At 35.4% G+C, this 26,224-nt stretch overlaps 1 protein-coding gene across 2 annotated transcripts in view; it reads left to right on the top strand.

Annotated features, from left to right (window-relative positions):
- ADGRL4 (adhesion G protein-coupled receptor L4) overlaps positions 1-26,224 on the top strand; it is a 136,052-nt gene that overhangs the window by 57,203 nt on the left and 52,625 nt on the right. For both annotated transcript variants that reach the window (XM_020988659.2, XM_078156537.1), the window contains exons 3-5: positions 14,117-14,269; positions 23,849-24,004; positions 24,405-24,475. In XM_020988659.2, coding sequence (XP_020844318.1) covers positions 14,117-14,269; positions 23,849-24,004; positions 24,405-24,475 — 380 coding nt within the window. The remainder of the gene's footprint in view (positions 1-14,116; positions 14,270-23,848; positions 24,005-24,404; positions 24,476-26,224) is intronic.

Raw genomic sequence — 26,224 nt, 5'->3', positions numbered from 1 at the left:
CCTCTTTGCCCATTCAACCACTTCCCAATTTACCCAATTATAGAGCCCATCTCTCTAACTGTTGTATAATCATTACATGATGTACTTGATTAACTCCTTATTAAAATTTGCATAAACTATATCTACATTCCCTTACTGTAGTCTGATCATCAAAGGAAATTAAGTTGGCCTGGTGTCATTTGTTCTTAAAGAAGCTATTGGATGTTTCCTTTGATTCCGTCATACCCTTTATTACATCATACTTACCTATAGACATGTTATATCCTCCTGAGTAGCATATAAAATCCTTGAGAGTAGGAAATATACCAGGGTTTTGCATCTCCAATACCTACCACAGTATGTGCACATCATTATAAATATTTGTTGAATTTAGATATAAAATGCAGCAATTCTCTACAGATCCAACCCCAAATAAAATAACTCCTAAACGACAAGCATTAACATTTCCTGCCCTTAAGCATGTAACTTCTTAGCTAACTAAAATTATTTTTTAAAATGTGAATGAATTTATTTACTCATCCAACATGTTTTTGAGCACTTACCTTATAGAAGGTACTATGTTTACTACTTACTACTATGCAGAAGGTACTAAAGCACAAATAAAAATGCAAAAATGAATGATAGATAACATTATCCCAATGAGTTTGTATTGTAGTTGATGAAATATCATATACACACATGGATTTGTAAGACAAGACCAAATGTACCAGCTTCCATTACATGGGTTCTACATGGGACTTTGGGACAAAGTGAGGACAAAGAGATGAGTCACAAAAAGGATTAATGGCATATCAGTAGAGATTTGAACAGTTGGCATATTAGATAGGACTTGAAGGAGAGTTCAGATGTTGTGAGGCAGAGATAGGGCAGGAAAGTGAGCACACACCAGGCATAGGGGATAGTGAGAAATCCAAGGAACAGAGAAAGTAAAGCATAGAGGGTGCTCATTAATAATGAATAATCCAGTTTAATTGAAACACTGGGTACATCGTGGGAGGGGGGCATAGTGAGAGGTGAGATAATAGTAAAGATTTAACAGCCAGCTTTCTGAAAACATGACACACTTTTAAGTTTTATCTGCATTAATAACATTTTCTCAATCTCTTTCTTAATCCTAGACAACCAAGAAAATAATAAATCAGGCCTTGAATTGGAGCATTTGCTAATTTCCAGAGTGTAAATTGTCTTACAGAAAATTTAACAATTGCCTCTCAAGAGCCAGTATAAGCTGACTCCAACACACTCAAGCTTGGCCCCAATCATAGAAGACTTCTAAGTTATCTTCAATTTTTTTCTTGATACAGATCCTATTTTCATCTTAAAATAGTTTTTCTTACTAGTTGAATTGCATGTAACTTGAAAGTTTTAAGTCACATCAAACATGTCATACTAAATTTCCTAAATGATATTCCGATTTAAATGTTATTATCCTAGTTGCCCAATAAGAATTAAAAGAATTATAGTAGCAAAACCAAATGATTCAGGCTGGAAAACAGTAGACAAAACTGTGACTGAGGAATTTAAATTCCCATTTTGAAACTACAGTAATGCAGTACTTTGCTGTAAATTTAAATATTTGAACCTAGCTTTTGAAAAAGTTGAAGATTCTCTGTAATTAGCAATTACATTTTTTCCCTCCAAGACATCATTGTCTGTCTCTGTTACTTTAAAATTCAATAAGGAGTCCTCACTCAGATAAGCTCTATAGGTTATGGAGAAAAATGAGAAATGGGCTATTAACTAATTAATTCACATAGCATGTCTGAGAGGGTGGGAGGTGGAAAAGAAAAAGCATCATTAGCCCCAATTTGTAGATAAGGGAGCTAAGAGGTTAAGTAATTGGCTTCAAATCACAAAGTGAGGAGGCAGAGTCAATGACAGGATTTTCTTTCTCTTCTTCATTTGACTTTTTTTTCCTTTTTTTAGCAAGGCACTTAACCTCTCGGTATTTTAATTTATTTTTATAAACATATTCAGTTAGATAATGGAAAGTGGTTCATTACCACTTCTTGACTCTCAGGAAAAGCCTCCTGAGACCTCCATCTCAGGCCTGGTTCACATCCTTTCTTAGTGCACCTCTTTTTTCTGTATATCACCTCTACAGGTGAAACTCACAGGGGATCCAATTTTCATCTTCCTTCATATTACCTATAACTGATCTGAGTGCACAATTCCTTTTAAAGTCAATTCGAACTTCTCCCAGGATTCTACTGTGAAATAACCTAAATTTAGGAATGTATGGGAATGGATATGCAGTATGTGTGATTGTGTGTGTGTGTGTGATATGTAATAAAACCATAGAAAACTTTTCCAAATTTTAACCTAAAAAAACTCAATTACATGTTTCTATGTTAACTTACTTTTAGAATATGAACTCTGATCACAGGGCAAGGACTTTGTCTTTCTGATTAAATTTCACTTATCTCCAGGTAGAGCCAAATTCACACTTGGGAACTCAATAAATATTTGAGTAATTGAGTGACTGAATCTATACCCAATTGGAGTAAAAATTATTTTCAGCTTCTGTTCAATTCTGGAACCACTGGAAAGTTTTCAAATGAAATAGTCACCTGATTTCTGTTATAACTCAGTCATTTAGTGCTTTAAGGCTTCTCAAGAGTTTGCCTCACCAAATTCTGGGAGGTCATATAAGTGTTATTGTCCTCACTGCTCATATGTGCTAAATGAGGCTTAGAGTCTTGGAAGCACTCATTCCGGGTCTCCTGACTTTGAAATTGGAGGTCATTTCGCTACTTCTCAATAAATATAGAGACACGTATAACTATAGAACTAAGTGTAATGTACACAAATATATGTATCATATACATATGATACAGACATAGATATATTTATGTAATGAATCACATAATATGTCCCAAAAGTCTGACTGAGATTTTTGGAGACTCTGTACACACACATGTATATATACATATGTACAGATATATACACACATGTGTACATACATACACACATACACAGATAGCTACAGAAATAATTATGTAAGTTTATATTGATATATAATTATATGTTTATATATAAGTATAGAAACAAATATATAAGCATTTATTACATTTTAGTATATATTTATCCTATTAAGTATATGTGTTACATGTATTATACATAAATATGCAATATATTACATAAAAGTATAATGTTTAAGTTATTAAATTTTAACAGCTTAAAACTATACTGAGACGGCGGACATTTCATATATGCACATATAGTCAAAAATAAGCATATATAAGTATATGTGATAAATAACTATATGTTTATATAACACACAGAAATTATATGCAAATATATTTTATATTTAAGTGTGTATGTTTTTCTAGCAATTTAAGCATGATGCTTATTTCTATAGCTACAAGTGCTTCTTTATCTCTATGGCTATACGTGAATAATTATATTAACTGAGAAAAAGGCCTAGACTTGTTTATTTCCTTGACATAGGGAATTCTCAAAAGAGGAAATTTCCTCTACTAAAACAGGTCATTATCTTCTCTAGGAGTTTTGGTCTTAGAGAGTTGCCTAGAGCAATTGTATCAAACTCAAATACAAATGGATTCCTGCAGACTGTAAATTAACTTAGAAAAACATAAATTAACATTATCTGTGTCATATTGTATTTTTATTTTGTTAAATATTTCCAGTTACATTTTAAAATGGTTTGGGCTGGTTGGCTTTGACACCTCTGGGCTAGATCACTGCGAGGTTAAGAGACATATTCAGGGTCACCCAGGCCATTACATGTCAGAAGGAAGACTTGGAGCCATGTTTTTCTGACTTACAGGCTGTTTCTTCATCTATTGTACCATCACTGTCTCTGCCTTGCCCGCTTTCTCCTCCTCTTCCTCCTCTTTCTTCTTCTCCTCCTCCTCCTCCTTTCTCTTGTTAACCCTTCTCTCTCCATAATCACACACTCACACCCACATACCACATATACATGGAGGGGGAGAGTTAATTTTTAGATTGAAACATATTTACTTTTCTGTGTACTTTTGGCATTTTCTGAATAGATAGTAAGCTCCTTTGTCTTGATATCTTCAGAACATGGTACTGCTTCTTGAATGTAGAAGGCACTTAGTAAATGTTTGTTAGATTGAATTTTCAAAGAACAGATCAAGAGAGAGCAACATCTGATATGTCCTACCAGGCTAAAAAGGTCTCAGATGTGGTCTGTTAATGAGCTGTATGTCCTTAATACATTTTTAGTTATAGCAACTTTTGAGGTCCCTCTACATCAGGGCTCTTAGCTTTTTCTGTAACATGCACCCTTTTGGCAGTACAGTGAAACCTATGGGCCTCTCCTAAGAATAACATTTTTAAATTCATAAAATAAAATACATAGGATTACCAAGGGAGCCAATTGTCTTAAAATAAACATGTCTTTCCCGTCCTGAAACCTACGAAGGGCTCCCCAAACTTGGGCCCCAAGTGAAGACCTCTTATTCTATATCAGTGAAAGAACCCATACCATCTAAATCACAGATGAATAGATTCATAGATCTAGTTGTTGAAGAGACCTCAGAAATCATCTAGATCAACCCTCATTTTATAGCTAAAGAAACTAAGGCACATAGAGGGCTAAGTGACTTGGGCAAGGTCACACAGCTAATCAATAGATTCATATTCTCTAACTCAAAATCGATTGCTCTTAGCATTGTACCACATTAATAAAAGTAGAATTCTACTTCAAGGAAATGTGGAGGTTTTATGTATAGGTTTCACTCGAAGCAGAGTCTTTTGTTTTGTGGAAAAGAACCTACAAAAATTATGAAAATCAAACTTGTCTTACATAATGGTTTTACCAATTCATAGCTCCATCAACACTGCACCAATGTGCCTGTTTTCCTGAAGGCCCTCCAACATTTGTTGTTTTATTTTTGTGTCATATTTGTCAATCTGATAGATGTGAGGTGGAATTTCAGAGTTATTTTAATTTGCATCCTTTTAATTATTAGTGATTTAATCCAGATCAAAAGATAATGTTGTGTTTGAATATCACTTTTCTTGCCATCTTAGTCTCTGTAGTGAGACAGTTTAGAAAATAGATTCTCATTATAATGATACATAAAAATTCAAATGTGTATATTATTATATTTCTACTGTGTAACATTTAGGACCTCTATTTTGCACCCTCTATGATACCTCTACATGTTGTGTGGGTGACACAGGTTTTAGCAAGAGTCTTCCATCAAAGCATTGACTTTGAATAATCTTTTCATTATGAAAAGACTTAAGATGCTGGCTTGCAGACAGTCATCCAAGGACCAGACTTGCCCATTTTTAGAAAGCTTCATCAGTAAAAGGCAGACTACTAGACGATTCTTATTTTGTTTTGTTTTTAGCCATGGAAAATAAAGAAAATTCCCTAATAAGGAAAGAAAGGTTTTGATCTTTATTGGAGGTGGGAAATATCTACACCAATAAAATCATGGATCTTTGAAATATTAAAGAGTAAGCTTTAACATTAAACCTTGGGGTTATTATTAAATGTGGTTGATTTCAGCCAAAGTAACTGATAGACTTTTACCATATTAATTTTTGCAACCATCTCTTGATCTGAATTTTCTCTATTTAAAGGAACTCTCAGAATAATGATTTTGCTCCTTTAGTTTTTTTTTTTAAGACTTGAAAAACAACTTCACATCTAAGTAAGCAAACACTAATCAGTGGAGATAAATGTTAAGTTCTTGATTGTATTATACTCACATTATTTTAGCATTCGTATTAGGGAACAAGAAATGGATAAGAAAAATCTAGCAAGCAGGAGCTATCCAAGGTTCTGACATACCGTGTACATTCCATCCATAGTCTCTTCTATTCACATAGCATCCAAGACCAATTCCCTGGACCTTCTTGCCTCCCATAGGCTCTTCTTGTTTATATGTACAAAAGTTGTGCTGGGAAATACTGGTTGAGCACATAAAAGCTCTTCATAACAACAGTAGTCTCAAGGAAAACTGCTTCTTCCATTTCAGTGGCTGCCTATTTTTTTTCCCAAGTTTTGTGAGGTTGTGATTTGCCTGTTGTGAAACTAGAGGGAAAAAAATTTCTTGCAAACACTTTTTGGTCCATATGTATGTATGTAGGGTTGGAGGGATTCATAGGTCAATAATGAGCTGATCAGGTCACAGGTGGAGAAGGTTAGTGATACAGATGCCTCAAAGTAGCCTCTCTATAGTACAGGACTTTTAACCTAGATTTATAAATTTGTTTTAATATTTTGATAATTTTACTTTACTACAATTTGTTTCCTTTATTATCCTGTACATTTTATTCTAAGCACTCAAACTATTATTCTGAGAGAGGTCCCATAGGTTTCACCAGTCACTCTAACTATATGTTTCTTTTGCCAGCTCATTTTACAGATGAAGAAACTGAAGGAAACAGGTTTAAATGACTTGCCCAGGGTCACACAATAATGTCTAAGAATAGATTTGAAGTCAGGAAGACTCCTCGTCCAAGCCCAGCACTCTTTCTACTGAGCCATTTAGCTTTTCCTATGTAAAAGTAAGCTGTTATTATTATTGCTAGTTAATCCCCAGAGTTTGGTTTGGAATTTTATATTCTTTTATTATTCTTATATGATACCACTTTTTAAAAAAATCCTCTTCAGTCGCCTTCCTTTGTTTTTATCTTCTGTAAGCCTCTTTTTGTTTTAAATTTGAATTTGTTGAAGGGATCTCTGTACTTCTCCCAAAGAAAATCCACCATCACCCTCCTACCAAAATTCCTTTTCTTCCAAATAGTAATCATTTGCATTTGTGAGATCAGAATTTCATTCTCAAAAGGTTCCATTTCATTCTTTTCTATCCAATTTAACCTTTACAATACTAAACCAAGGATTCCTACATTGTTTCTCTGAACAGTTTTAAATCTGATATCCCCAAGTAAATGTCAATTTTCAGTTAAATGACTGCCATAAAATAGACAAATTCCTTTAATCCAAAGCTTGAGCATTATTTACAGCAAAGTGAATCACGTATTATGTACTTTTCATTGTGTATCTTGAATTTAGAAAAACAGTTTTCATATCCATTATATCAGTCACTGATAGTTGTTCTCTTTTTCAAAAACTGGCAAAATGTTTGCATGTAAAAATTTGTTTTGATTAGAATGTTTTGTATTTTTAAAAATTCTCAAGTTATTCCAGATATAATTTGAGAAGTAAAGTTCACTTAATTTTTATTAAGATATTTTAATAAATTGTATCCAAGTTGATAAATTAGTATCCTGATTTCATAGATGATCACATTATTGAACAAATTATTTTCATATTTATGTTTAAATAAATGTATCCATGAATAGTAAAATAGAAGATGCTAATTGAAACTGAATTATAATAAAATAATCATTGTACTTTCAAATATTGTGCAAATAAAATATTAATTTACACCTAGAATAGGAATGACCTTTCTCTTTTACTAATGTTCTCCTTTCCCCACCAAAAATCAAAAATAAAAAGTTATATGTGTAGAAAGACTTTGTATGGCCTGTTGAACACAAATTTCCTTTGATTGAATGATTAGTTATTCATTAATTCTTCCCACATTGATATTTCATGGTTATAAATTGCATAGAACTTAAATATCAAATTTACATTTTAAAATATGACAAACTTTTTTTAGTGTTATAAATTAATGAGGAATGGCAGTTTAAATAAGATAGATTTCCTTACATTTAGCTATTCATGTTTTTAAAGGTATAAACCTTTGTTATGCCACTTTCCCACTATGATCTAATATTAAATTAGGAAATTTAACTTTTATATGTTCCTCCTTTATCTTGATAACTATGCATAATTTTGCATTTGGTTAATAGCATGAATTCTGGCTTTAAAATTAATTAAGATTTCATTCAAACCTAAAACTGGATTAATTGTAGAACACATTTCCGCAAGACAGAAGATTGATCCTATTCTTGGAATATTCAGGGCAGGAAGTGGGAGGGAAGAAATGAAGGGAGGAAGGAAGGAATAAGGGAAAGAAGAGGAAAGGAGGAAGGAAGGAAGGAAGGAAGGAAGGAAGGAAGGAAGGAAGGAAGGAAGGAAGGAAGGAAGGAAGGAAGGAAGGAAGGAAGGAAGGAAGGAAGGAAGGAAGGAAGGAAGGAAGGAAGGAAAGAAGGAAGGAAGGAAGGAAGGAAAGAAGGAAGGAAGGAAGGAAGGAAGGAAGGAAGGAAGGAAGGAAGGAAGGAAGGAAGGAAGGAAGGAAGGAAGGAAGGAAAGACAGAGGAAGGAAGGAGGGAAGAAAAGAAGGAAAGGAGGACTTAGGGTTTCAATGAATGCTGCCTGCTCTCTCAATGTGGATCAGCTTCATTAACTCATTTTCTCCAGACCAAGCTGCAGGAAAATTATTTTTTGAACCACTGGTCATGTCTATGATATTTGGAAATGTACCAGAAGACAAAATTCAGGTAGAAGATACAGGAAAATTCTCCTTCACCTAGTCCATGATATGCCAACCAAATCTTTTACTGGGTTGCTATGGATAACTATCATAGAAACAAATCATATATTACAACTGTACCTATCAATCATTCTACAAGCACTTATTAAACACCTACTCTGGAAATAGCCTCAGGAACCTTGCATTGTGCCAAGGGAGCCAGAATGCACATATATACATATTTATAAAATATATACAGGGTAATTTTGAAGGGGAACAGCTGTGGAAGGGGGAATGAGGAATGACTTCATGACAAAGGTGGTGTTTAATCTGGAATTTGCAGGAAACTAGGGAAACAGGCAGAAGGGGGGAAGTACATTTTAGGAATAGAGGACAGCCTGCATAATGACACGGACTGGAAATGATATGCCACATGCAAGGAACAGCAAAGAAAGACAGATTTGCTGGATTTAGATCTGGAAGGGTTTCCTAGAGGACAATGAGTCCAACACTCTTATTTTATAGATGAAACCAATGCTAAGGTTGAGTGACTTGCCCAGGGTCACACAATTACGAGATGTCTGAGTCAGGATTTGAACCTAGTTACATGACTCACAAGTCCCACTTTGTCTTCACTACTCTATGCTGCCTCTAGGATCTATTCTTCTCTCTATTGACCACAGTACATAAAGTCTTGCCCTGACATTTCATTATTTTATGGAGGTAGATTTTAGCTCTCACGATTACAGGTGGAATGTAAGCTTTAGTTAATCCTACCAAGATGCAAAGGCTTTCAAATAAAAAAAAAAAACCTGGGATGGGTTGTCATCCCAAAACCAGTCTAACTAAACTGAGAGAGGCTCAACACCAGAAGTTGGCTTTAAAAAAAAAAAAACAGTTGATGAAATTATCTGTTAAGAAATAGTGGACTGGCTTTAAACTGCTTTGGTGGAGGTCTAAGTTGGAAACCTAGCTCAGTGCCTTGCTCTTTGGAAATATTTAAGAAATATTTTTGAATGAAGGAATGAATACCATTTTCAAGCTATAGCAATGACTTTTTTTGAGAGCAATAGGCACAGTAACACTGATTCAGTTCCACATAACAAATATTTCTTAGTCCAGGAACTAGTTGGCACAGTGTATGGCATATTGGACTTGGAGTCGGGAAGACCTGAATTCAAATTATGCCTCAGATGCTTACTAGTAGTGTGACCCTAGGTTAACCTCACTTAACTTCGCTCAGTCTCAGTTTCCTCATCTGTAAAATGGGAATGATAATAGCACCTCTTTCACAGAGTTCTTGTGATGATCAAATGAGATAAACTGTGTATAGTGTTTTGCAGAGTTACCTAAGTGTTAGCTATAATAATAATTTTGTGCTAGGCATCAGGGATACAAATGTATAAAAACATATGCACCCTGTTTTTAAGGTCCTTAAATTGTACTGGGGAATAAGACATGTTCTCAAATGAGTGTGATATGGCATAAAGTATGAAAAAGGCAAAGGAGAAATCCACTCAAAATATTCTCAAAATTTTGGAGAAATAGAACATTTTTAACTGGAAGGGAGGAGGGGAAGAATCAGAAGACTGACCAGGAAAGTAATGGGTGATAAGAACGTCCTGACTGTCATAGAAACTGACAGCCTGAAGCTGAGCAACAAAAGTGACCATGAAGGGTTAGGACTGGGGTGAGAATGAACTGAGTAGAAGCAGTGACAGTCCTGGATAATCATTACCACTAGATTAATTGCTGCAATTCACTAATCCTTACATTAGCATAGATAGTATTAATGAGAACTGACTCTAGCCTTTGTTTCCTTCTGGGTTTGAGTTGACAAGGCTGGTTCTGAAGGATACTGAGGATCGACTTTACATTTCTAGATAAATACATTTTCAGAGTGTATTATAACTAATAAGAACAGAAAACTTTCCAGGATTACTTACAATTGTCTGAGAATAAATGTAGTTGGTGTCCTTATGTAATGCTTATCTTAATAGGACATCACCAGATGCTATCTCTTCTGCATTCACAGTAGATGACCTTACCTTCTCCTTTAGTGGGAAGTTCATCCTTAGGTCCTCCAGCCTCCTCTCTCCATACCTTATAACTCCTATCTCTTATCCCTCTCTGCCTCTTTCGTGTCTATCTGAGAGGAAAGTAGTCCTGACCTTTGCTAAACATAATCTCTCAATCCCACATATAGTCTTAATCTTATTCATGAATATAATATAATATAGCCTGCCACTCCAGAACATATACTCTTGAAGAGGCAGTGATACAGATGTTAAGTACTTGCCTTGTACTTTTCCTTTGGTCACATTCCTTCCAACTCCTCCAGACTTTCCTCAATGTTACTTGGTAAATAGAAACAGCTAGGTGGTGAAATAGATAGAGAACTGAGCCTGCAGTTCAGGAAGACCTGAGTTCAAATCCAGCCTCAGACATTTACTAGCTGTGTGGCCCTGGACAAACCACTTAATCCTGTTTGCCTCTGTTTCCTCATCTGTAAAATGAACTGAAGATGGAAATGGCAAACCAACCAGTATCTTTGCCAAGACAACCCCAAATGGGGTCACAAAAAGTCAGATATAACTGAATAAACAGCAACACCAATATGTCCCCTTAATACCAGGAGATGCCTTTCTTTGCTTCCCCAGAACTTTGTACAGTGTCTAACATATAATAAATGCTGAATAAATGCTTGTTGACTCTTATTTTCTGTCTCTCCCTTTCCCATTTCATGTTTACAAACATATTCACCACTGTCCCTCCCACTCAAGATTTCAAGAGATGTTGCTTTCATTTGTATAAATTCATCTTTCACTAGTACATGTTACAACCTTTAAGTGTGTGTATTGTGTGTATATTTAAGTCCTGCTTACAGGATTACATATTTAAAGCCAAAAGGAACCATGGGTAATAAGTGGCAGAGCCAACATTGATTTCAAGTCCCATGACTCTTAAGCTCAGCCCTCTTTTTACACCTCCACTGAGACTTCCTAATCTTAAAAAGACCCTTTACTGGAGTCTTCTGTCCCAGCAAGTTAATTTTTAATTCATCTCCATTTCAGTACCAAATTTATTTTAAAAAGTGTTTTATGTTGGCTGCATCTTTTTTTCCAACTCATTCATGTCAATCCCTTGCCATTGATCTTTCTTTCTTGCCACTTGATAGAAACTGAATAAATAAATCCAAAAACCATGCCAAGTCCTCAGAATACAATACAAAAGTGAAGGTAACACCTGCTTTCAAGGATCTTACATTCTAATAGCAGAAGACAAGAAATATAGAAAAGTGATTTTCAGAGAAGGGTATTGGGTTTTGTAGAAGTTACAGGGATGATAACCATAGGGAAATAGATTGACACATCCCTTCTAGGACTGATGACAGTATTCATTTGATTATGGTTCAGGAACTGAAAATAGCAAGAGGAGTTGGAGGGTACAAACTACAATGATAATAAAGCAACTGAGGAGAAGATGTCTAAGAAGTAAAAATGAAGCATGGCTGGAGCCAACTTAGATGTAGTGGGCCACATGAGGCATTTACTAGTCAGTACAGAGGAGCTTCAAGGTAGGGAATCTAGAAACGGAAGTGTTAAGGCTCTAAGGACATAATCTCTCCTTTATGAGCTAAGGTCACTGGAGAGAAAATTGTTCTCTCAAATGCTACCAATGACTTCTTTACTACTAAAAAAAACTAATGGCATTTTGTTGTCCTTATCCTCTTGACCTCTAACTCAATGGATAGGCATTTTTGTCACTTAAAAACAATGGACTCTTTGGGTTCTATTCCAATCTTTCTGACCATTGACCTTTTTCAGTTTAGTCCCCTCCCTGGTTCCTGAAGCTGGGGTTCCCCAAGATTCTGTCATTTGCCTTCTCTTCTCTTCCTTGAAATCTGATTCATCCTCATAGCTCTAGTTATCCCTTCAATCAAAAAGATGCTCAAATTTATCTTTCTAACCCTGATCTCTTTTTTGAGTTTTCAACTCATTTCTTACTGTCAACTTGTCATGTGTACTTGTATGTCCTGGTGGAACTTCCAACTCCACAAATCCAACACAGAACTTTTCATCAGTCTCCTTAAAAGTGGTTCTTCTTCCGACTTCACTGTTTTTGTTAGGGATATCAGCATTTCCCATTCACCTATGCTTGAAACCTAAGTGTTACCTTGAACTCTCCCTAACCTTTCCATTCTCAACCAGCCAGCCAACAAGCTGCTATCAAGGCCCTTCTGTGTGACAGGCATTGCTGGAGATACAAAGAAAAACAATTAATAGTCACTGAACAAAATATCTTGCAATTTATTGGGGAAACAGCATATGAACATATAAGTATATGCAAGATATGGATAAATTAAATACAAGATAATTACAAGGAAGGTACTACAGCTGATTGGCTTAGGAAAGGCCTCATGTAGGAGGTGAGGTTTGATTTGATCTTGAAAGGAAACTAGAGATTCTAAGAAGCAAAGGAAAAGGAGGAAGTTCATTCCAGGCACGGGGTACCATCTTTGTAAAGACACAGAGGTGAGGGTTGGAATGTTTCAGGTAAGGCTTTGCTTTCATATTGTTTGACCAGTACCAAGTAGTTCCAATGATTACTGCCTTGCATATAGTCTGATATCTAGTAATATTATGCCTCATTCATTCCTAAATCAGCTTCCATAATTTCCCTTGAAATTCTGGGAATTTTGTAGAATCATAGATTCAAAGCCAGAAGGTAACTTGGTTGTCATCAATTATTTTCCTTTCATCTTATACATGAGAAGCAGAGACTTGGATAGGTTCATTGACCAAGGTCATATACATAGTAGATGTTAGAGACAGGATTTCTTCCTCTAGGAATTTTGCAAGTGTTTCCTCAGGTTGAATAAAATCTCCCATTGGAAGGTAACTTGACTACTTAATTGGTATAGTGCTAAATCTATGAATCAATTCAGCTATCATTGCCATGTTTAATACATTACTATAGCTACTACGTGGCACAACGGTTGGAGTGCTGGCCTCAGAATCAAGAATTGAATTCAGATCTGGCCACACATACTTACTAGCTGCATGACCCTGGCCAAGTTGCTTAACCTTTCTTAGCCTCCATTTCTTCATCTGTAAAATGGGGATAATAATAGCATCTACTTAATAGGGTTGTTGTGAGGATCAAATGAGTTAACATATGTAAAGCACTTTGTAAACATTAACTGTCTATGCAAATGCTAGCTCTTACAACAAAACTATGAGCCCAGAACAACTCTTTTCCCTTTTAAGCCCTACTTTTTCATTCATATAGTGTGTATTTTAGTTACATTCATATAAATCTTATATATATATATATATATATATATATATATATATATGTCTTGATGAGTTAACTCCAAAATATTTTATGCGTTTAGTAGTTACACTTAATGGAATTTCACATATTGCTATTTTTCTGGATTTTGTTACTATCATATGAAGTACTGGTGATTTTTGAGTGTTTCATTTTTATTCTGCCACTTTACAAAAGCTATTAATGTTTCTCCAACATTTTCTTTGGTTTTCTATGTACACCATGCATTATGTGCTAGTAGTGATAATTTTCTCTGCTTTTTATTCTAAATTTCCAACAATTGAAATCATCAAATTAAGATGCTGCAGAATAATAGAGCATACTTTCAATTATGTTCAAATAATATATTTTCAGGAATTAAAAATAAAATGACCCTTCAATTTATATTTTCTTAGATGATAACGAGTGTGAAAACTCTACACAACCTTGTGGTGAAAATGCCAACTGCACTAATACAGAGGGAAGTTATTTCTGCATGTGCGCACCTGGCTTTATATCCAGCAGCTCCCAAAACAAGTTCGTAACTAATGATGGAACTACTTGTATAGGTAAGTTGTCTTCTGACTCTTACTTATGAGATAGATTAATTTGATAGAAAATGAGCCTTGGGGATCTCTACCTTGCCGAGACAGAGAGAGAGAGAGAGAGAGAGAGAGAGAGAGAGAGAGAGAGAGAGAGAGAGAGAGAAATGATATGGCATTTATTAATTACTTACTCTATGCCAAGCATTGGGATAAGAAAGGGAGGAAACAAGCATTAGTTAATCACTTACTATGTGCCAAACATTGTCCTAAGTACTTTACAAATATTATCTTGATTCTCACAACTCAGAGAGACAGATACTATCATCATCCCCATTGTAGTTGAGGAAAGTGAGGAAAACAGAGGGTAAGTTGTCACACAACTAGTGTCTGAAAATGTATTTAAATTCATCTCCTGCTGACTCCACGCCCAGTGTTGTATTTACTTCAACGCCTAGCTGCCTACATACTGGGAACACAAATACAAGGGAAAAGAAAGACAATTCTTACCATCAAGGAACTTACATTCTAGTGCAGGTAGACAGTACAAAAAAGAAAGGGAACTGAAAAGCAGGAATGTATGGCAAGGTGAAGAAAGCTGGAGAGTCAGGAGTCAAGCTAAGACAAGAGTGAGCATGGATTGTTCTGGCCATTCCTCAAATGGAAGGTGTGGAGGTAGGAGGAATTCACCAATCAGAGGTGGGGCTTGGATGGTGGAGACAGGGGTACACTGGTAAATGTTTAACAACCAGTCCTTGGGGGGAGTACTACAAACTTTAATGTTTATTCACAATCAACATTTTCTCCATCACTTTCTTAAGTCTAGACAATCAATGAAATAATAAATCAAGCCCTCTTTTGTGGCATTTGCTGGTCTCTGAGGTATAAGTACTCACACTGCAAATTTAACAATCAGCTCTGCAGAGCCAAAACAATCTGGCTCCAGCAAATCCCTAGGTGTAGCCATCTTCCAGGATGAGAAGGTTGCTAGAGAAAGGTAGAGATATCCAGAGACAGTAATGGAGTCAAGAGAGAATATGCCTTGGTCAGACATCTGGACTTTTTTGGTTTTCTTTTGTTCAATTTTTTTCAGTTCTAGATGCCACATTTTGGAAAGTACATTGATAAAGTGGAGCATCTAGAAGATGACAACCAGGATGGCGAATATATTTGAGTCCATGTCATACAAGGATTGGTTGAAAGAATTGGTAATATTAGAAAAGAGTCAAGCAGAGATAGCTATCTTTAAATATTCAAAAATCTGCCGTGAGGAAGAAGCATTGGAAATGTTCAGTTTGGTCCCATAGGACAAACCAAAAGCAATGATAAAAGAGTCAAGTCTAAATTCTAATTTAGTCCCAACATCAGGAGAAATTGCCTAACAATTAGAGCTATCCAAAAGTGAATCCACTTTATTGAAGACTGTCAACAAGAGGCTGGATGAACACTTCTGGGGATGTTATTGTGACAATTTCGTTTTAATTACAGGTTGAACTAGATGACAACTGAAATCTCTCACAATTTTCAAAATCTATGATAACATGACAGTTTTTCAAAAACTTAAGGGTATCTACCATGCCTCCCAACCAAGTCTTCTCTTCTCAAGGATAAATGTCTCCACTTCCTTCAAACAATCCTTATATTTAATAAGTTGCTTTAGAGCATTAGTTTTTCCAATGACTTCAGAAGTAGGAAGAATTTATGCCGTGAAAACCAAATCAAATAACATACAGAGAAAATAATTTTAGAAAGCTCCGAGGTCTAGTGGCCTAGGGTGCAGTTGCAACAAATTGAATAAATATTAAATTTGAAAAATTGATCTGTTATGCCCAAGAAACAAAATATATTCTGGTCACAAGTTGTTGTTTGTGTTCTGAGTTTTGTAAATTTGTATTCAGATGTTGGTCCCAGTGGGTCTTGAAAAATATTCAGTTTTGATTTCTGTGTGGCAGATTCTCCCTTTGCTTTTGCTGTGAGCTTGTCGTTAAGTGACACTGCTATGGAATATGCATGACCCCATGGTACTGTTTAGCAAGTTAGTTCAGGTTCATGAAGATATCTTCTGAAAATATTTGATTTCCTATGAATAAGATACATTCATTTCCTATGCCAATGGAAGATTATTCCAAACTTGTGTTTATAATAAACAGACTATCTGGAGGACATTGAAAATGTTCTTGCACTGTAATTTGTTCATTTACTGAAAATCAACAACTGAATTCACTAGGGGCTAGAGGTTTGAATTGGTTCTGATAGGGGAGGAAGATATTCAGGGATTTTAATAGGCACAGTTTTCAGAATCAAATTCTCTGGTGACTCTAATTCTTTGACCTTTGAAATTAACTTTCTTTTGGAACTTGAGAAGTTCTCATCAATCAATTTACCACCACTTAGCAGCCCACAAGGTACTCAATAGTAAATAATGTAGAATAATAGAATGCTAGAACTGGAAGGAATTTAGAGTTCATTTGCTCTGTTTTCCTGATGGAAGAAACTGAGACTCAAAAATGTTAGCTTGGCCCAAAGTCATCCGGCAAAGCAGTGGGAGAGCTACATCTAGCACCTAGGAAGCCATCATGAGGAAACTATTATCTCTTGTCTAGCACATCAATCAATCCTTCAGCATTTATTAACCACCTGTTAGGTGCCAAGCATATAAGGAATTTCATGAGCTATCTTTGGATGGAAGTATAATTTTTGGTTCTGCCCATTATGACATTCTCAGCCCTATGTTGGGGAATCAAGTTCTTTAGAATAGCTCTAATTTCCATAATGTTCAACATTTCTGAGGTGCTTTGCTCACAACAATCCTTGTGCAATAAGTATTACAAGTGTTATTATCTTCATTTTAGAGATAAGGAAACTGAGGCTTTAACAGGTTAAATGATGGTTGAGGTATGATTGAAAATGATGTCTCCTGTTAACCAATCCAGCAATCTTCACTCCACCATACTGCCTGTCTTGCCCATTTTTAAAATATGGAGGCCTAAACATTGACCTACTGGGTTAGGGGGATAGAGGATGGATACTGTCAAAAATGAAGATTATATAAAAATAAAAGATAATAATTAATCAATCAATATGCATGTTAAGTACCTATTATACATGCCAAGTACTGTGCTAACCTCTGTGGATAAAAGATGGAGACAAAACAAAAGATGTGATTTCAAATGAAATTTGAGAATTGCAGATAGCTCAACAGTGGTTACCCGTGTCAGTGTGAGAATGGACTCTCTGAACCTCAGTTTCTTCATCTGTAAAATTGGAATAATAATACCCTATGGCACCTATTTCTCAGGGTTACTTTGAGGGTCACATGACATGTACAATATTTTGCAGACATTAAAGTGCTATATAATTGTGAGCTATGATGAAAACAATGTCAATCTTCAAGAAAAACTATCATTTAAGATATGAAGATGATGATGAATGGTTATCATAATAGTGTCTTGAATCTGCTTTACACTTTTCAAAATATGTAATACTGAAAATTAATGAGGTAGAGAAGGCAGCTACATGGTTCAGTGGATAAAGCATTGAGACTTGAGGTAGGAGGACCCAAGTTCAAATCTGGTCTCAAACACTTAGTATCTGTGATACCTTGGGCAAGTCATTTAACCCTCTTTGCCTCAGTTTCCTCATCCATAAACTAAGCCAGAGAAGGAAATGGCAAAACACTCCAGCATCTTTGCCAAGAAAACCTCAAATTGGGTCATGAGGAGTGAGACATGACTGAAAACAACTGAACAACCACAGACAGCTGAATTGGTGAAGTGAATAGAGTAATAGAATTGGAGACAGGAAAATCCAAACTTAAATACTACCTCTGACTTCGCTGTGTGATCCTGGGCAAGTCAGTTAATCATTCTCAGTTTATTCCCTCATCTGTGAAATGAGCATAATGATGAAACCTACTTCACAAAGTAGTTATGAGGTTCAAGACAACATATGTCAAGAACTTTGCAAACCTTAAGGCACTCTATAAATTATTGTTGCTCTTGTTAGCCAGGATAAGTATTATTGTTTTCAATTTATAGGAAATAAAACAAAATTTTTGTTGTTGTTGTTGTTATTTCAGACTCTAAGTGACCTCAATTGGGGTTTTCCTGGCAAAGATACTGGAATGATTTACCATTTTCTTCTCCAGCTCATTTTATAGATGAGGAAACTGAGGCAAACAGTACCAAGAGATTTTCCTAGGGCCACACAGCTAGTATCTGAGTCCAAGTTTGAACTCAGGAAGAAGAGTCTTCCTGACTCCAGGCCAGGCAGTCTTTCCACTAAGCCATCTAGCTCCCCAAGACAAGATTAGATGCTTCTAAAGCAGACACAGCCAGGGCTGGCAACCCAGTCCCCTGACCCCCAATCCATTATTCGCTGCACTAGATATTTAAATATACATACTATTTGAAATTTTCAAATAGATGTCAGCAGAGTGCTTTGCTCCTCCAAATAAGAACTAGTATTTCAACTCTAAAATAATCAACTATTTTCACTTAGAATTTTCAATGCATGAAGTTCCTGCCCAGAATTCTTAATTCTCCTGAGCAGAATATGTTTTGTTAGTTTACCATCAGGAAAGACCTGACACCTAAAATGTGGAATTTGCCTTTAATTATCATCTACAATTGTAAACATAAGTGGGTTGGTTACAAAAAGGAAAAAAAAATCTAACCCTTAACATCTTAATCACTGGAGTTTAATATAATTTTAATGCTGCTCCATTCCCAGGTATATCTTGTTTCCAGAATACATCTTACTTGTCTTCTGCTCATATTACTTAAAAACCCCAAATCACGAAGGGCCACTTTATGCAGTCCTTGATGATACCTTCAAGGATAGAATTACCTCTGTTTTCATTAGAAGTCACACACACACACACACACACACACACACACACACACAGATATTCTCTCTAATAACATGAATTTAAAAGGCAGAACAATTATTTTAGATGTAATATAGTTGTTATTTCAAAATCCATTCTAACAATGTTCTTTTATTGCACTTTCATAGAATGGCCCTAATACTTTGAATTATTTTCTTTCCCCCAAGTTCTACTTTAAATACTCTTTGGTCCAGGGCATTGAGAGTTGTGTTGAAGTCCTGTACCCAACTCCCAGAGCTAAAGCTTCTACCTATGTTTTGTTTCATGGATTATTTTTAGGATTACAGTGCAAAACAGATTCTCTGGAAAAATGCTATTTCTCCCCAATTTTTGCTGTTCTTAAGGATTACCTTTCTTTGGCAGCCATACAACTATTTCTCTTTTTCAATCCTGTAGTAATTTTCTTTGTGTACTTTGGTCATCCTCAGGGAATTTGAACAAAGCAATACATCTATTACCACCTTACCCAAGTATGCCTCTTTTCCCTGGATTTCAGCTAACTCCAAATGTTGGTAGATGCATAATCTTGACAGGTCTGATAATTATAGTCATTAGAATGCACTGTAAATAAGAAATGAAAAACTCCAATAGAATAAGACAGGCAGAGTGGCACAATTAGCCTTAGAGTGAAGACCGGGTTTCAAATCCTGGATTCCAGATCATACTAGCTATGTAACAGAGAGTTAGGTTACTCAGGGGATAGAGTGCTGGTCCTGGAGTCAGGAAAACCTGAATTTGAATCTGTCTTCAGATGCTTATTAGCTATGTGACCATGGACAAGTCATTTAACCTCTGTTTTCCTTAATCCACTGGAGAAGGAAATGGCAAACCATTCTAATATCTTTACCAAGAAAATGCCATGGACAGCATTGGCATGCTATGGTGCATGAGTTCATGAAGAGTCAAACATGACTTAAGAACAATAACAAAAGCTACATAGCAGATAGGCAAATCAAGTAACCTCTCAGTGTTCCAGGACATTGTAAGGATATAATCTAAGATGAGTTTATAAGGCTGTAAATAGAGGCTATAGATAGAGATAGCTGTTTTTCAGATAGAAGTAGCCAAAAGGTACAATGGACAGAGTACTGGAACAGGAGTCGGGAAGACATTCAGAGTTCAAATACAGCCTAAAATATTTACTAACTGTGTAACCTTTGGCAATTTACTTAACCTCTGTCTTACTCTCCTCACCTGTAAAATGGGGATAATAAAAACACCTCCCTCCCAACATTGTTATGAGGATCAAATAACATAATAATAAAGCATTTAGCACATAGAAGATTGTTAATAAATGCTTAGCACCAGAGGAATGGACCCCTCACATTAGAAATACCCTACTCTCGTGAAATCATAGAATTTGATTCTATGAAGTTATATTCTATTGATACAGAATGCATATGTGTGTGTGTTTCTATAATATCTATGGAAGGAGTTAAAATGATTTCTTCCTTCCTCTTTCTAGTCCTTTGAATAAAAGAGTCATACAATATGGTTAATTTTATAACATAGCAAGATCTATTTTACGATGCCCCCATACACACACACACACACACACACACACACAATCTTCATCTGCTAGAAATGTCATACTGTTAAGTCCTGAGTATGATGAGCATTGCGTTTCTATTCCTTTTCCTTTTTCTGCCTATCAAGCAAGATTATATTTCTCTCTTTGCAAATTTTGGAAAATATCTAGTTGATTTCAGTGTAAGTACAATAAAAACACCAGGATATTCAGTTATTGGTGACATTTAGCCTAGGTGTATGTAGGCTATGGAGCCATGAAGTCGTTATACACACAAAGGGATAGTCCAGTTAATGAAAAGAGTAAAGATAAACTGGAGTAAAAAAATTACATTAGGGTCTCAAGTTTAGTGATATTGCATAGGCACAAAGGTTAGTGGGCAACTACACTGAGTTGGCAATAACGGAGTTGCTCTGACCATACAGACAGGTGAAAGATGTTGAGTATTCTTCTCTAGGAGAAAAGGAGAATTGTATGTGGCTTCTGATAGAGTTGCTGCTTAGGAAATGGAAAGGGGGAGCTGGCTGACATTCAGAGAATCAGGGAGCAATCTCTGGCCTTGAGGAGTTTTTATTCTATTGGGGATATATTGCAAATAAATATAATTTTTAGGGAGAATAATTTTTAGGTACAAGAAAACTCAATTACTCAATGAATGATAAACCTTAAAGCACAAATTGCTTAGGGAAGAACTCCCTATTTAACAAGAAATATTAGGAAAACTGGAAAGCAGTTTGGCAGAAATTGGGTTTAGATCATCTTACACTATCTACCCCAATAAGCTCAAAATGGGCAAATGACCGAAATGGTAACAGTCACAGCATTAAAAATTTAGAAGAGGATAAGTTCAGGTACCTTTCATAGCTATGACCATTTAAAAAATGAATGGAGGCGATCATAGGAAATAGAATAGATAATTTGGGTCATATGAAATTGAAAAGCTTTTACACAGATAATCAATGCAATTCAATTAGAATAAGAGAAAAAATGTCAAATAGGAAAAAATCTTTGCATCATGTAGCATCAATAAGTACCTAGTATCAAAGATATATATAAGGAGCTAAAAAAAATGTGTGAGACCAAAAGTCATTTCCCAATAAATAAGTGGCCAAGGGACATGAACAAATTGTTGTCAATCATCTTTTTTTATTATACCACATTATGGAAATGCTTGTTTTATTCCATAAATTAAAAATAAAATATTTTTTTAAAAAATGCAAACTGCTAAACATAAGATTACTACAAATAACAATGTAATATAAACCAAAATAATTAGTAAATTAGGACACTGAAATAAATAGAGCAATTAATCAAACAAGCAAGTATTTATTAAGTGCCTGTGGTGTACCAAGCACCATTGAGGAGCCGAGGATACAAATCCACCCACAAGCACTGAGTAAGTGCCTAATATGTGTCAGGTCCTATTTTAGTGCTGGAGATACAAAGACAAAAATGAAACAGTCTCTGTGCTTTAGAAGTTTAATTATAATGTGGGAGATAACATGTATATATGAATGAATGCACAAGTCAGGCAACAAGCATTTATTATAGACTTAATACAAGTACAATGCTAAGTTTTGAGGATACAAAGAAAGATAGAAACACATCCCCTACCCTTAAGGAGTACCTGGTCTAATGAGGGAGACAACAGGCAAACAACTATGTATATACAGGGTGGTGGTGGTTGTTTCATCGGTTCTGTTGGGTCCTACTCTTTGTGATCCCATTTGGGGTTTTCTCGGAAAATATACTAGACTGTTTTACCATTTCTTTCTCCAGCTTATGTTACAAATGAGGAAACTGAGGAAAAGAGAGTTAAATGACTTGACCAGAGTCACACAACTAGTAAGTGTCTAAAGCCAGATTTGAACTCAGGAAGAATAAGTCTTCCTGACTCCCTGCCTGGCACTCTAACAACTTTACCATCCAGCTGCCCATGTACAAGATCCATAGAATGTAAATGGTAGAAAATCTCAGGGGGAAGCTTCCAGCAATTTGAGGGAGGAAGAAAAGCTTCTTGTAGAATGTGTGGTTTGAGCCAAGTCTTGAGAGAAGCCAGGAGGTTGAGCTGAGAAAAGAGAATATTTGAGGAGATGTAGTGAGTAAAAAGTCATGCAACTGGAAGATGGAGGAACAGCAAGAAGGTCAGTGCCACTGGATCGTAGAGATCACAGAGCCAAGTAGAGTATAAGAAAAGTAGGAAAGAAAGGATGAAGATCTGAAAATAAAATAAAATTTAATTTAAAAATAAGAAAAAGAATGGAAAGGTAGAAAGGGGACAGATTATGAAGGACTTTTATAGGATTTTATATTTGATCCTGAAGATAATAGGGAGCCACTGAAGTTTACGGAACAGGACAGGAACATGGTTGGATCTGCTCTAAGATCACTTTGGCAACTGACTGGAGAACCCATACACATACAAAAGCAGTTGCAAAGTAACCTTAGAGAGGAATGTATTGTAGCCAACATGGTGACATAATGAAATTGCAACTTAATTTAATGTTCACAATAACTTGTGGTGAAAAAAAAAAAGAAATGTTTTGAAGAAGATAAAGCAAACATTTTAAGGAGTACTTTTCAGTGTTCGACATTAGCTAAAGTGCATGACTGATATTTGAAGTACCAGATTCAGAAAATATTAACGTGAAAGACCCTTGTTTATTTTTTCTGATGTCGCTGAGTAAAATAATTGTGATAATTGCTTTAGTAATATGCAAGAAGAACTACATTTTGGATATCATTGAAGAAATAGCAGGAACAGCTTTCTTTAAAGAAACAAATCTTTATTAAATTAATTTTAAAAGGCATACCTTAAATACAAAGAATGTCCTCCAACTGCTTTCAGTCACCTAAATACCCAAACGCTTTTTTGTGCTTAATCTTTGTTTATAGGTGGAAAGAAGTACACACATGAATTTGGTCTCTGAAACAGTTTTCACCATCATATCAAAGCTGATTGTTTAAACCAAATGCTTTTTTTATGTGCTCAGCTAAAGTTACTTTGTCATTTTTCCTTGATAGCATTTTCAGATGTGTTCCAATTACATTTGGTTTTTCATTTCCTCACTTTTTTTAAACAATTTTGTTATGAAATGGCTAACAGGATGCAGTGCTATTATCAACAAGGTAGCAAGGTGTTAGTCTGTAAATACTTAATAAAAAATTCAATTTCTCACAATATTTGCAGATATAGATGAGTGTCAGGAAGCAACCCCAGATGCCTGTGGGGATCATGCTGAATGTGAAAACGTACATGGAGGGTATCACTGTGCCTGCAAAGAAGGTTATCAACCATCCACAGGAAAATTGCAATTTAAGCCAAGTGATGGCACTTACTGCCAAGGTAAATGATATTATGAAGGTGTCTGTGTTATGATAGAATGACCTCTTCTAAAGAGACCATCACTGTTCCTTAGGGCCCCGATAAGGTTCATCAAGAAGAGAAGCAAAGCGTTGTCATTACAACTATATGAGGATATAATTGACATGCATAGTAACTTAAGTCAAGTTTCCGGATGAAAATAAGATTATTCTGAACACAAGAAAAAAATCAGACACGTTGAGAAATGTGCTTTTGTTTTCTTTTTAACAGTTTGAGGAAAAGATCCATATATCATTGGAAATTATTCAAATATATCCAGTGAGCATATATGCTACTTAATAACTGGGAATTGAATTATTCAATAAACCATTTGCAGTATATAAAACAAAGTTACCAGATGGTGAATTTTCTTTTTCTACAGAAAATGCGAAGGCAAACTGTCATTTAGATGATGTCTGCATTGCTGCAAATATTAACAAAACTTTAATTGAAGTAAGTATAATGGTTTATGCATAAGCTTTGAAGATCATGGTTTATTTGAATTTGACACTTTTGTTTCTGTAAATATGCTTTCAAAATGATTTTTTTTTTTAGGAATGGGAGCCTGCAGTTAGACTTCTAGAACATTGGAAGTAGCTTACTTATTTAAATCTAAGGTTTAATTAGCTTGTTAATTTCCTATAATTTGTTTGGGTAGCATCAAAAATTTGATGAACTGGAAAATAACCAAACTGTTTCTGTTGCTTAGTGATAAATAGTGAAGATAGGGTTTTTTCCACATTTAATTGTACTTTGTGATTTATTATTTGGCATGATGGAAAATGTACTCAATAAAAAAATGGGGACAGCTGACAAGTAAGATAGCAAAAGCCTGCCTTATTTTGTCCCATTCAAAGGAGTATTTGTTAAATTCATAGGATTATTGATTTACAATTAGAAGGAAACTTCAAGACCATCTAATTCAACTCCTTCATTGTACAAATGAGGAAAATAAGGCACAGAGATGTTAAGGGACTTGCCCAAGGTTACAAAACTAGTAAGAGTTTGAAGCAGGATTTGAACCCAGACCTTTGTAAATCCAAGTCAGAAACATCATGTAACCATATTTTCCCCTAAAGGTGCAAATTTCAAAGAAAAAGTGGCATAAATGAATATGTTCATAAGACAATCAATTTTTGAAGTGAACCAGCTAAATCTCAGCCATGAGCGTTTGGATAGTATCAAAAACAGAGTTCAGCTATCATCAAACTTAAATGTGCTTCCTGGATTAGATTCAAAAGTCTAATTTGATGATTAATTTATTATTTAATATTTAGCTGTGTGCTTATTATTTAGAAAAATGATTTCCTATTTTGATACATCAATTAACTAAAGTAGATTGGAATATATATGTGTATATACATACATATAGATATAGATATAAATATAGATATATAGATATATCATTTAGCAGGAAAGAAGAACTATAAAATAAATTGTTTGCTTTTGTGCACTACTTACCAGAGAGACCTCATGGATCAGCTTTGGTACCATGGATAACCAGCTTTGGAGTCAGGGAAGCGTGGGTCAAAGTCTTACCTCTGATGAGCACTAGCTAAGATCATGGGCAAATTACTCAGTTTCAGATAACTCTAAGATTCTTAAGTCATTAACCTGGTACTGATAAACACTGGTAGAAGAAGCTATATCAACAGAAGTTTCTGACATCTCTGATCAGGAGTCTAGAGGAGGATTATAGACTTAGAGCTATGGGAAGGGACATCTCATTCAACCATCTCTTTTTAGAGATTAGGAAACTGAGGCCCAAGGAAATTATAAGACCACATAGTTAGTAGGCAGAACTCAGGTGCAATGACTGGTGAGCCCTTCCACTGTAGCACACATTGACATAGTACTGTCCACCAGTGTATCTATCCTGAAAAGATTGCTGTTATTTCCCAAAATAACTACCTCCATTCAAGTTATTTGGTCAGATTACATAACTAGTCCCTGGGTCCAAATCAGGGTTTCTATTTACCACTGTTATGTTTTTTTACAGAGAAAAAAAAACTCTACAGAATAGATAGAGAGCTACTATTGAATCCAGGAAGACCTGTGTTCAAATCCTACCTATGCAGTGACTAGCCAACTCTTTAAGACTAAGTTGTAAAGAAGGTGCCAACCTGCATTATAGAGGAAATTCCTCACCAGGAGCTTCCCACACCAAAGAAATCACAGGTCTTATATACACATACATACACA

This window comes from Phascolarctos cinereus, unplaced genomic scaffold (assembly GCF_003287225.1).
Source record: "Phascolarctos cinereus isolate Bilbo 61053 unplaced genomic scaffold, phaCin_HiC Scaffold_5;HRSCAF=322, whole genome shotgun sequence".
NCBI lineage: Eukaryota > Metazoa > Chordata > Mammalia > Diprotodontia > Phascolarctidae > Phascolarctos > Phascolarctos cinereus.
This window is presented reverse-complemented; position numbering and strand designations above follow the sequence as displayed.